This window comes from Puntigrus tetrazona, chromosome 21, assembly GCF_018831695.1.
Source record: "Puntigrus tetrazona isolate hp1 chromosome 21, ASM1883169v1, whole genome shotgun sequence".
Taxonomy (NCBI): Eukaryota; Metazoa; Chordata; class Actinopteri; order Cypriniformes; family Cyprinidae; genus Puntigrus; species Puntigrus tetrazona.
Window position 1 is genome coordinate 15,500,595 of NC_056719.1, and position 13,319 is coordinate 15,513,913.

Sequence of the window (13,319 nt, forward strand, 5' to 3'; positions counted from 1 at the left end):
ATATATATATATATATATATATATATATATATATACACACATACAGTACACACCTAACAAAAACTTTTATTTATATTTACCACATTTAATTGTTTAACAGCACTGTAACTACTAATGACTTTTGCTTCTATAAACTCTGGCTATATGTGCTCATGCAGACATTGTTGTGTGCTTTATAAGTACTAATAAGCTACCTGTACGCTAGGAATATATGCATGCTAATAAGTAGACAATAGTGAGAGTCGGTCACTAAACTAAGGTGTTGCCACAAAAACAATCCCAGAAAGAGAAAGAATACCCGGGGATGCACTTTTTTGCCTCTTAATGAAATCGCATTCATTCATGAAGTCTCTGTCTGGTTTTGTGTAACCATCCCTACATTGTCGATGGAAACGAGTCTTGAGGTCAGGCATTTGTTCCTGCATGAATGTGCTCCCCATCCCAGACACTGATTTCACGTAGGAGTGGGTGATCACTGTTCTTTAAGACGTCCGTCCATGATCTACTTGTCAAGCGAATCAAATCAAATCAAAGCGATTGTAATCTTTTAATCCTCGTAACAATGTTAAAACCGCGCAATGAATACTTAATAGATGGCTGTGCTGACTGGACAAATTATATCTTGTGTTTTTAATGAACGGTGGCGTATTTGAAAAACGGTTCAACCTGAAAATCTCAAACGGAGTTTGCATTCGAGTGCATCGTATTACAGGCTTTCATCCGCTTTTTACAGGTTATAGGCTGTAATATTTATTGTAGCTTAGTTGTTTAATACACTCGGCCTGAATCTCAAGTGAAGTGCTCACGCGCAGGATATTTAAATCGTACAAGAGTAGCCTAAGTTAGAGAGACAGCATTACATTACATACACATATAGTGTTTGGGTGCTATTCAAACATCTGTTATTTTTTGCCCTTGCGTTGTGAAAAAGCAGAGATGTGACCGTCTCCTCCAGACTGTGCTCAGAGCATCAATCAGAAAGGAGGAGGGGTGAAGTTCGATCCAGAGCTTTACTGACAAGCTTTTATTAAAGATTGTCATTGGTTAAACATTTTTAAAACCCTCCAATGTGAAATAGTGATGATTTCTAATAGAGACATGAAGTATGGATCATTTTTCACCGCACACTTGACTGGTCTAGGGTATGGCAGCTGACCTATTTAAAATCAGGGTTTTTTTTAGTTTTATTATTATTATTATTTAGTTTTTTCTGCATTAAATTGAGCTCCCTCCCACCCTTTTTTCTAGATTAAAAAGCATGCAAATTGAAATCTCAGAGCTTACTTATTTTCATATAAATGTATCAAAAGTGTACCAAAAACTACATGCTTAGGTCCCTGTGGAAGGTTTAGTTTTTTTCTCACCATGTTTTAAAAATGTTGCATTTTAGCCTAATTATTAGAATGCATAGAAACCGCTTCATTTATTCCAGTTTTTCTTAAAATGAACAAATGTTCCCTTTTAGAAGTTGATTTTTTCTGGTTAACAAATGAAGACATAAAACATTATTTCATTTATCTTTTAATTATTGAAAATGAAATCAACTTGATTTTTGGGCGAACAGAGGGGATTTACTAATAATATTAAAAAATGTTATGTGATTATTCCTAAAATCATTTTAGTAGTATGTACATTCTACTGAACGATCGTAATATATTTTTGTCTTCGAGGTAAACCAAACTTTAGTTCTGATGGCTTGCTTCATTTCCGTTCTCTGATATGACGCTAGTTTTACTTAAATCAAAGCAGTGAGATGATGTTGTCCTCATTTAACGAGATGACAGATGCTAATATCTCCGCTAGCGTCAGTATACGTGCAGTAAACAAAACGTTTATTCAGAGACCCGCAGAAAGGCAGGATTCATATTTGCGGCTCAGTATGCACAGATGCTATTATAAGAGATCAGGATAAAACTGAATGGAGACTACGAACCACTGCGGCGCTTTGCATAGGCTCATACGTGTCTAAGTGTTTGCCTGGGCTGAAATCCAGCATCCCTGGGCCTCAGAGCCCTTGCTGATACGCCACTGATCTCAACGCCTCGGGGCTAACAGCCATTACTTGAAACACATTCACATTTACTTCAGGTTTGCATACTTTCCTTTGACTTGGATGTGAACCGGCAGGAAGGTCGCGGGGCCGGTCCGCCCACACAAAGCCTCACGCCTCAGGGTCCCTTACATATCGGTCTAGACTTTTTATTTTTTTCAAATAACTTATTTTCACAAAGAGTTTTGGTTGTGTCTCAACATGAAGGCGTTCATTTGTTCTTTAAGACATCGAATTAAAGGTTTGAAGATCTCACAGAAATCTTACAAACAATGAATCGAGATGTTTAGTTTTTTTTGTTTTTTCACTTTTTCAAACGCTGCATTTATTCGATAAAAAAAAAAAATTACTGTAAAAGTGTTTCATGTAAAAATGGGGTGCATTCAAACTGATCAAAAGTGACAGTAAAGACATTTAGAATGTTACTAATATATATTTATATTTTATATTAATGATTTCCACCAACATTTTGAGCACATTGATAGCTATTAAATAACTGTAATCTGCATATTAGAGTACTTTTTAAGGATCATAACTGCTGAGAAATCAGCCTTAAACGGATTATTAAAAAATATTGAAATTTTAAAAATATGAATAATAATACTGTAATAATAAATCGCAATATTACTTATTTTTAATTAAATGCAGTCTTAGTATGCATAGGATACTTCGGTCACAATTTATTTTAAAGTCCATTTGTCACAATAAACAAACCATTAACTATTAATAGTTTGTATGGTAGATGTTAAGTCTAGGTATTGAGATGGATTAGGGATTTATGATATAATCATCCAGAATAGAGTACTAATAAACAGCCAACATGTTATTAATAGACACGCTAATAAGCAACTAATAGTGAAAATTGGTCCCTAAACTAAAGTGTTACCGACAACTTTTGACTCTTAATATATCAAACTATTTATTTACCCTGAATCTAACGAACGTTTTGTGTTGTTTTTGTTCACTTACTCTGTTTTTTTTGGAAGCGTTGAGCTTCAGCACACTCGTGAATCAGAGAACGCCGTAATGCCAGTGAAAATGTTGTGCCACAAAAACACACTCGTAACCGTCCACTGGCTCTTGGGAATTTCACCGCTGAGACGGGTTCAGTGGTGCTTTTACAAAACAAACTTTTTTTTTATTTCAAAGGGTTTCACTTCCTCAAAACAGATCTTACAGTTTCACGTCATGTCGGATTTACCTTGATTGCAAAATGTCGACTTGAATATCTCGACGGGTTTTCGCCCTCAGAAGTCAATGGCTTAGACACGGCTTACAGAGGTAAAATATAGCTGTGCGCTCACAAATTGCTTAATTGCCTTCCAAGCGCTTTTGCAAAACATTCAAGACAGAAGAAGGAACATCAGCCAATAAAATGTCGAATAGAAATGCGTCCATAGGTTCTATTTGGATGTCACGTCTAACCTTTCGTTAAGCTTGAAAATTGATTCTTTTACTCTGTAACCCCTAATTAGAGCAATTCTGACATCAGGTGATCTGCGAAATGCTCCTCTCCGGTGTGAAAGCCTTTTGAGCATTTGCATATGGCATTTATCGAATTCTGGCTCTTTAATGAGATACAGAATTCTCCTCTGAATATTTTCTTGATTAAAAGGCAATAACGCAAAATAAACGACTCATCCTGATCCCATCTGTTTCCACAGTACCAAAAGACGGCCTCAAAAGCCAATCTGTGTTTGATGAAATCCGCATGTCGTACATCAAGGAGCTGGGCAAAGCCATTGTTAAACGAGAGGAGAACTCCAGCCAGAACTGGCAGAGGTTCTACCAGCTCACTAAGCTTTTGGACTCGATGCAGGAGGTAAGCTGGCATCTCTAACAATCAGCAAACGCGAACAAGACGCGTTACTGGCAGATGCTTTTATTGCGTCTACAAGAGCGGAGAACGCGGCGGTCCAGAAACGTTCTTTATGCAAGCACGTAAACGTTGAGGCGGAATGCCCAGTCCTGTTCCTGGAGAGCCACCTTCCCGAAGAGTTCAGTTCCAGCCCCGCTCGCGCACATCTGCCTCTAATTATTAAGTGTTCCTGAAAATCCTAATTAGCTGCTTCAAGTGCGTTTGATCAGGGTTGGAGCTCCAGGAACGGGAATACGTTCAAGCGCTTTGCCGTTGCAGTAATATCCAGCGTTGAGTAGTAACTGATTATATATAATCTGGATTGCGTAATCAGATTACAAAATTTCACTGCTTATTATTAGATTATATTTATATTTTAAAGTGCTTGTAATCAGAGTCCGGTTGCATTACACGGTGGTGGTAAACTATTCATAATGTATGACATTTAAGGAACATTTAAGTCAGTTACACAATTGATAATAATACGATTGATTATTAGCTTTTCATTACCTCACAAACACAAGTTTAAGAAAGTCTTTGATGTTAATTACTGAGAATGGAATATATTTTTTACAATTTAGGGCAACAGCAATCAAAAAGGTGCTCGGGATAATATATATATTATATATAATTGTGCTTATTTCAGCTACTTATAACACTTAAATGTTTTTTTAATTCAGCACAAACTGTGCTGCAATAATATTATGCATGGTTTGCATGTTTTAGGGAAAAAAAGTCCATAAAAGGTACAAAGGCGTGCTTATAAATGTCTTTTTTTTTTGTATTCATGTTGGTTTTAAGAATAGTTTTTACCATGTTAAAAATAAGGATACATCATATATAAAATGTAAGATTTTTTTTACATAATATATGTGTGTGTACTGTGTATATTTATTATGTATAAAGACACAAAAATACAGCATGTTATAAAATATTTACATGTGTTTGCATGCATTTATTATAACAAATATACAAAGTATATGCAAAAACGTTTATTTTGGATGCGATTAATCTTTAACAGCACTAATAAAAGTAAAAACGTCACTAAAATTCTTTTTTTAACTATTGAACACCAGTATAAAGCTTTTTGAAAACCGTCATGTCTCTTTTCAAGCATGATAAATAACATCACCACAGCTATTGAAACTGAACTTGCAGCTTTATTTTATTTTTGGCCGTAGAGATATAGTTTAATCGACTTGTTTAGAAGACATAATGCAGTGTGTAAAAGCCCTACTGATAAGCTCCTTTTGTCCACAGATGGTGGAGGGGCTTCTCAACTTCTGTTTCTACACATTTGTGAATAAATCTCTGAGCGTGGAGTTCCCCGAGATGTTGGCGGAGATCATCAGCCACCAGCTACCAAAATTTAAAGACGGGAGTGTCAAGCCTCTTCTGTTCCATCAGAAATGACAGCCTTAGATCATAACAATGCCTTAACGCCACCCTTTTCTTACCAGCGCTAGTCCAACCTGCCCATTTCTCCCAGCATCCCGAATGAATTGAGGGACACAGTCGCTTCTGCTTGATTCTCTGAGAGGAAGAGGCGAAGTTTCGCTCTTCGGAAATCTTCGCGGAGCAGGACAAAGGACGTGGTTGGGTGTATTTGGAGCAGACCGATTACGACTTGGAGAAATGAGAACATTAACGTTGGTTTTTTTCTTTTTTTTCGCATGTACACTGCTGAAATGTTTACAAAGGTATATCAAAAAAGGGAAACGTGCCTTTTTTTGCGCTTTGCGAATCGATTTCAAACATTTCTCAGGCTAACGCGATGACTTGGCATACGAAACGTCTGCCCATGTCTAAACCTGCCGTGATGCTTCTCTGTAGGTGACAGCTCGACGCATCCCACGAAACAACCGCATTAGTCTCGATGATCGCAATCAGGATCCGTTCTGACGGCAAACACCGAACGCTCACTCAAAAATTCTTACATGGAGTCTCCCAAAATGGTTTCTTTTCCCTCATGTTGTTCCAAACCTGTAACTAACTCGGTGGAACACGATTCGGAATCATTTCCTGGTTGATATTTTCAGTACAGTTTCAACGAATGGAGATAAGAGCTTTATGAAACATGCCGTGAACGTTGCAAACGTCTTGTGAAAATGGCTCATCCATCTCGCTTCATAACACGGTATGGCGAGCAACCTAAATCAAAGTCATTATTCACCCAGAACGAGAACCAGATCAGTCCGGTCCACGTTTAGTGATCTTGATCAGCTGATTTAATACAAACGTGACTCGAAAGAACGATATTTTTATGAATCAGACCGTTCAGTCGATCCTCATTGTCGATAAAAGGCCAGGCTTTTTTCGATTTATAATTTTCCCCCCTCAAAGTGATTCGTTTGCAAACAGCGTGAGGTTGAGGAAATTATTTATGTGTGTGATCCTGGACCACAAAACCAGTCGCTGGGGTATGTTTGTAGCAATAGCCGAAAATACATAGTGTAGGTCACAATTATTTAGCAAAAAAAAAACGTTAGCATATTAAGTAAGTATCAGCTTCCATGAAGAGATTTAGTATATTTTCTACTTTATATATAAAAATTTAATTGATTAATAATTGATTAACTTTATTTGGGTGATTTTCTCCTATACATCAATAAAAAGCAGATTTATAAAAATTATGGTTTTGTGGTCCAGGGCCATATATATTATTTTTAATTTTAATAAGCGTGAACTATTATTGTTATAACTATTTTATTACCTCAGGTTCGCAATTGTGACTCGCAAGCATTTGCAGGTGAAGAAAGAGATGAAATCAGTCAAGAAGTTCAGGGTTAATTGATCAGATATCCATCCATTCTAGTGCATCCCAGCATGCTCTCGCGTTCATGCCATTCAGTGAATGTTCGCGCTCGCTTGAAGTTGCACATCTGCCGGCATCTTTTTTTTTTTTGTTGTTGTCGTGCCGTTTTTAATCGAAACGTTTTCGGAATTCTCTCTGCATATTCTAAATCTGGCAACCCATTCGAGGCCCACAAGTTTTGACCCATTTTTCTCGTCGTGTCTTTGAAGTGTCCCCGCGGTGCCAAGCCACAAACGCACTCTTTTGTGGTAACATCAGAACAAAAGGAACATTTGTTGTCCTCGCGCTCATGTGTTCTCTCATTGTTACGTGTCAGCTGACATCGCCGTCTGCGCTTCAGGGGTTTTTTGCTTAAGTACCAGCGCAAAGGAATAATAATTCACCCAAAAATGAAAATTGTGTCACGATTTGCTCTCCGCCGCATGTCCTTCTGTTTCTATCTCTATGTTGTACGGAAACGAGCTGGGTTTGGGTGAGTAAATAATTACAGAATTTACATTCGTGTAATATTCCTTCTATATTATTCCTCGTTTCGGGGTTTTTTTTTGCACTTGGGTATCCTGCACATTTCGGGAATTTCTAGCGTTTCTGTATATAAGACAATTGAATTCAAACATTGACCTAACAAAACTATTTAAAAAAAAACCCCAACTATATTTGTTTGACTCGGATGATTAACCTGTTCATTTTGCCACTATGGCCATGTACAGTATTAAAAAGTGACGGCGATCAGAGGCTATTTTTAATTTTTTTTGGAGCGCTGCCCAAGCCACTGTTTGTTTAACGCTCATTTCCAGCTGCTGATGTGAAACTGAAATGTCACAGTACATATCCCAGTCCTCCTGTCGGATTCCTCAAATATTTTAGCGTATTTTAAGAGGCTGTTTTTTACGAATTCCTCGCTAGGTTTGTGAGATGTCGCGTTTTCTATTCGTTTCACAGTAGGCCTTGCGAAGGGAGCTTGTGAGCCATAAAACGCAGGTTGTATAAATTCAGAGGTGTGCTGAAATGTCTAGATGATATTTTTGTTTGTTTGGTAATCATTGATCATTTTTAAAAGCGACTAAAATATAATTACACGGATTCTCTTTGATATGCACATCATTTTACAGCAAGATCATTTTAATACAAAGTCGTATCGCTATGTTTTGTTTTGTTTTTGTCAAGATCTATATTGCAGATGGACTTTTGGAAAAAAAAGTGTTATGTTGTAAATCTATAGGGAATATACAGAGTAATCACTGTTTTAAAGAACGACAGCTTGAAAGGTATGAGGCGGGGGGTAAAAGTATATTTTGTATAGTGCAACAGAGTGACCAAAGCAACGCAGATTTCAAAATATTTAAAGCAGTTATATTTTACAGTAGCACTTACTACCCAACTCTAGGCTCTTTTTCCTTTCTTTTATCCTTTTCTATTTCTTTTATAAAGATTTAGGCTTTGGTCTCATGTATAATGCTGTAAAATTAACTAGTAAAAATATATGTAAAAGTAATGTATCAGAGCCTGACAATTTGCACTACCCTAATACTGGCCTGACATAGTATATTTTGTACAAAAAAATCTTTAAAGATTAAGGGCAAATCATATTTCACTGGTATATGGCTTTCATTAAAGTCTTTTTTTTTTTTTTTTTTTTTTTTTGGTTTTTGTTTTGTTTGCATTTCAGTTATATGTAAAATAATCCAATGTAAAGGATATACAATGCCTATTTGTTTGAAAAAATAGTTTTGTATGACTTCTGTATTACACCTCTCCTGTAGTCAATGTCGATCTTTACACACATTTGATTAAATGTTGGACAAAATTTGTTCGGAGGGAAGGTAGTGTTTTTGTCGTGTTGTGAGATCATTGTGCTGTTTTTTTATTTCTATTGTATATGAATGTCGTCCCAAATTACACTCTGATACACTGGTTTATATTATTCTCAGCACTATAACTGGTCTGTAAAGTTCAGAATACAACATTTTTAAATAAAGGCGGCAATTCTATAGAATAGTTCATATGTGCCAAGCATACTAAGACTAAACCAGCTCCAACCAGACTTTGAGTTTTGCTTTTGAAACAAAAAAAACAACCAAATTGTGATTTTTTTTTTTCTTTATTATTTAATACAACAAAAATCTAAACTGAACCATGTTTTTATTCGTTTGACATCCTAAAGAATATTAAGGCTCAGAAAATTTTACAAACTTTTTTTTCTTAATGTAAAAAGATCAATCAGGCTATCAAAAAATTAAGTTAGTGCGCTACAATAAAAATATATATAATTCACATTTTACAAAAAATTATACCTTATCAATTTACAATGTTAATACACTCCAAATGAACACGCATCTCATCCGAGATAATGCTTAAATAAGAGTGGTTTCATATGACGTTAATTCACATTAAGAAATAATTTACACTTACAAGAAAGGAGCAAAAAAAAGGGAATTCTGTATCTTTAGAAATGCTTCCTGATATACAAAAGAGTGCAAGAGCTTTTTTTTTTGTTTTCCATAATTAACAGTTATCTCTTAGTAGTTCTAAACCAAACAGATACGAGGACCTGAAGGACACAAAAAACATTCAAAAAGCCTCAGACTGCATAGAAACGGCACACATTTTACATCATGGAGAACCAGGAAGTGCTCGCACATAAAAGCATTATTTTAAAAAACGAATGGCGATTAAAAAAAAAAAAAAATCTGTAATTCATAATGAGCCCCTAAAATACAATTTCTTGATTGTGGCCGAGCAGCAACAGCTTGGTCCCAGGGCTTGTTTTTTTTTTCCCTTTTACCTTGTGTTGAACTTTGTTAAATGGCGGCATTGCGTGGAACAACGACGCTAGGGGAATGCCAAAGTTGCCGGAAAACCATATTATCACACAGACACGCTCGGGCATACCAACTCGCCTTTTCTGTGGATGTTCAGTTGTTTTCTAAAGCGAGCTCTGTGCCTCACTCACAGCTAGACAAACTCCACATAGTTCTCTGGAATTAACCCCGTCTTCCCGTCCAAGGTGCCCTCCAGCCAGCCTGGTTCTCTCGACGGATGAACTAGGAGACAAAGATACAAACAGAAGATCATTCTGGATGCCCCTGACGGCTTTATTCCCGTTTATCCTCAGTATGAAAGGAATAAAGACACGTTCAGATTCAAGTTCATCACCAGCCGAGTTTACTGTATCTTCCAAAGGGACAAACGAATAACCTTTTCAAGCATTTATTTAGTAGGGCTTGGTATTTGCTACATTTATCGCTTTAATTTAGATATAAAGGGGTCATATGATGCGATTTCCTTTCTCTTTGGAGTGTTACGAGCCGTTAGAGCGCATATAAGTTCCCAAAACCCGCAAAGACCAAAGTCTCAAAACCAAAGAGATACTCTTTAGAAAAGTGATGACTCGTACATTCCTTCCTACAACGCCTCGTTTAAACGTGCCACTTCTCTATGTCACTGTGTGGGTTTATTTTCGTTTACACAGCCCAAATGTTTACCCAAAAAAAGAAGGCGGAGCTATGACTCTCACTGTAGACATTGCACATTTTAGCACATAGTGTCATGAGATTCCTGATCCTGTGTGTGATTTTTTTTAACCCTATTTATTTTTCTTTTATTAGTATAAAAAAACGGTAGTGAATGTCCAAACTGAGGTACAGGATGTGGAAGTTATTATGTGAAATACTGTTGTATTGCCATCTTTCCACGGTTGAAACACTGATCGATCGATTCCATGAGACAGGATAAAGATTTTAATAAGCTGTACTCTTTCTTTTACACAACTTCAGATGTTCATTCATGTTTATTTCATATATAAAGGACATTATCAGATGATGTGCGTTTAGAGTCGCTACAGGGATCTGACGCGCCAAAATATTTATCATTGGAATTGTGCTATAAAATTAACAAAATGTTAACTCTAAGACTTTGTTACATATCAAAAGCAATAAAGCACAAATTGTATTGCAACTCATCAGATGGGAGGCGCTTTCCATTCTGTTCATTAACAGAAACAAGCTAGACTAATAGAGTCTTGGGATTTTTTTGTGAAAATCGTTATTGTTTTTAAATATTTTTACCCAGCCCTACTATTGAGTTTTGCAGTAGAGCAGCGGTGAACACGCTCAAGTTTTCATTAAGCAATTATCTGATCGACTGCTAAGCGGCGTCAAGTGTCAGGCCGTGGCTGCTCGGGGCTCTGATTCCTGTTAAGGGGCAAAAGGTGGAACAGCGGAGATATCGTTTTGCTGCTTTTATGCTGCTTTAACTAACCAGAAATATGCAGTGCACCCAATGAGGGCTTAAAATGGAGACTTACCGTTCTCGAATATGGTGCCTGCGATAAAGGACAGCTCGGAGTCATGTTCAGCCTTGCAGGCGTACAGTGCACGTGCCTTTCGTGGCGGAGCACTGGAGAAGATAAAGAAAAAGAAATCTTTTAAAACTTGAAATGAAGTGCGTCGTTTGCAGACTCGTTCGTTCGGTTGCAATCAATATCGGATCAGGAAAATACCCACAAGAAGGTAATTCAAAGAACTGAACAAAACAGTATGAAAAATGGGTTTTCTCAATGCATGGATATTATAAAATTTTTGTGTTTTTAAAGGTTTCACTGGTCACACACATATATATATATATATATATATATATATATATATATATATATATATATATATATATATATATGATAAATTAAATGACCGTTTTGGTACATTTTTGTTGTTTGATATACAGTGCGTCCGGAAAGTATTCATAGCGCTTCACTTTTTCCACATTTTTTTTTTACAGCCTTATTCCAAAATGGATTAAATTCATTTATTTCCTCAAAATTTTACACACAATACCCCATAATGACAAGGTGAAAAAAGATTTTTTGAAATTGTTGCAAATTTATTAAAAATAAAAAACCTGAAAAATCACATGTACATAACTATTCCCAGCCTTTGCCGTGAAGCTCTAAATTGAGCTCAGGTACATTCTGTTTCCACCGATCATTCTTGAGATGTTTCAGCAGCTTAATTGGAGTTCACCTGTGGTAAATTCAGTTGATTGGACATGATTTGTAAAGGCATACACCTGTCTATATAAGGTCCCAGGGTTGACAGTGCATGTCAAAGCACAAACCAAGCATGAAGACAAAGGAATTGTCTGTAGACCTCCGAGACAGGATTGTCTCGAGGCACAAGGCTGGGGAAGGTTACAGAAAAATTTCTGCTGCTCTGGAAGTTCCAATGAGCATAGTGGCCTCCATCATCCTTAAGTGGAAGATATTTGGAACCACCAGGACTCTTCCTAGAGCTGGCCGGCCATCTAAGCTGAGTGATCGGGGGAGAAGGGCCTTAGTCAGGGAGGTGATCAATAACCCGATGGTCACTCTGTCTGAGCTCCAGCGTTCTTCTGTGGAGAGAGGCGAACCTTACAGAAGGACAACCATCTGTGCAGCAATCCACCAATCAGGCCTGCATGGTAGAGTGGCCAGACGGAAGCCACTCCTTCGTAAAGGGCACATAGCAGCCTCTGAAGGAGTCTCAGACCATAAGAAACAAAATTCTCTGGTCTGATGAGACTAAAATAGAACTCTTTGGAGTGAATGCCAGGCGTTACGTTTGGAGAAAACCAGGCACCGCTCATCACCAGGCTATTACCATCCCTACAGAGAAGCATGGTGGTGGCAGCATCATGCTGTGGGGATGTTTTTCAGCAGCAGGAACTGGAAGACTAGTCAGGATAGAGGGAAAGATGAATGCAGCAATGTACAGAGACATCCTGAATGAAAACCTGCTTCAGAGTGCTCTTGACTTCAGACTGGGGCGATGGGTCATTGTCCTGCTGGAAGATGAACCAAAGCACACTGCAAAATATCAATGGAGTGACTTCACAACAACTCGGTGGATGTCCTTGAGTGGCCAAGCCAGAGCCCAGACCTAAATCCTATTGAACATCTCTGAAGATCTGAAAATGGCTGTACACCGTCGCTTCCCATCCAACCTGATAGAGCTTGAGAGGTACTGCAAAGAGGAATGGGCAAAAATTCCCAAAGACAGGTGTGCCAAGCTTGTGGCATCATATTCAAAAAGACTTGAGGCTGTAATTGCTGCCGAAGGTGCATCAACAAAGTATTGAGCAAAGGCTGTGAATACTTATGTACATGTGATTTTTCAGGTTTTTTATTTGTAATAAATTTGCAACAATTTCAAAAAATCTTTTTTCACCTTGTCATTATGGGGTATTGTGTGTGTGTGGAATTTTGAGGAAATAAATGAATTTAATCCATTTTGGAATAAGGCTGTAACATAAAATGTGGAAAAAGTGAAGCGCTATGAATACTTTCCGGATGCACTGTATTATTTGATATATTCTTTGTGCATTCCTAGTTTTGTGCACTAATATAATGTTCTTTGAATTATCTCCACTTAGACATCATAGCACATTAATATTCAAATCAATGAATACCATACCTTTGCCTGTGCCACAGTTAAGTTTATGAAAATGCAAGTGTAGCACTTTACACCACAGTCCTGTTTCAATTGTATTTATCCGTACACCTAAACCTAACCTTAATCAATGCGGTAAGTTACCCAGACATTGTACACTGCATGTAAAATAAA

General features: G+C 37.2%; 2 protein-coding genes across 6 annotated transcripts in view; one reads left to right on the top strand and one right to left on the bottom strand.

Annotated features, from left to right (window-relative positions):
- LOC122326538 (glucocorticoid receptor-like) overlaps positions 1-9,396 on the top strand; it is a 53,815-nt gene extending 44,419 nt beyond the window's left edge. For all 3 annotated transcript variants that reach the window (XM_043221493.1, XM_043221492.1, XM_043221494.1), the window contains 2 exons: positions 3,715-3,872; positions 5,169-9,396. In XM_043221493.1, coding sequence (XP_043077428.1) covers positions 3,715-3,872; positions 5,169-5,321 — 311 coding nt within the window. In that variant the 3' untranslated portion in view covers positions 5,322-9,396. The remainder of the gene's footprint in view (positions 1-3,714; positions 3,873-5,168) is intronic.
- Positions 6,802-13,319, bottom strand: part of LOC122326537 (rho GTPase-activating protein 26-like) — a 66,156-nt gene continuing 59,638 nt past the window's right edge. For all 3 annotated transcript variants that reach the window (XM_043221491.1, XM_043221490.1, XM_043221489.1), the window contains 2 exons: positions 11,030-11,121; positions 6,802-9,767 (listed from right to left, as the gene is read on the bottom strand). In XM_043221491.1, the coding sequence (XP_043077426.1) occupies positions 9,679-9,767; positions 11,030-11,121 (181 nt within the window). In that variant the 3' untranslated portion in view covers positions 6,802-9,678. The remainder of the gene's footprint in view (positions 9,768-11,029; positions 11,122-13,319) is intronic.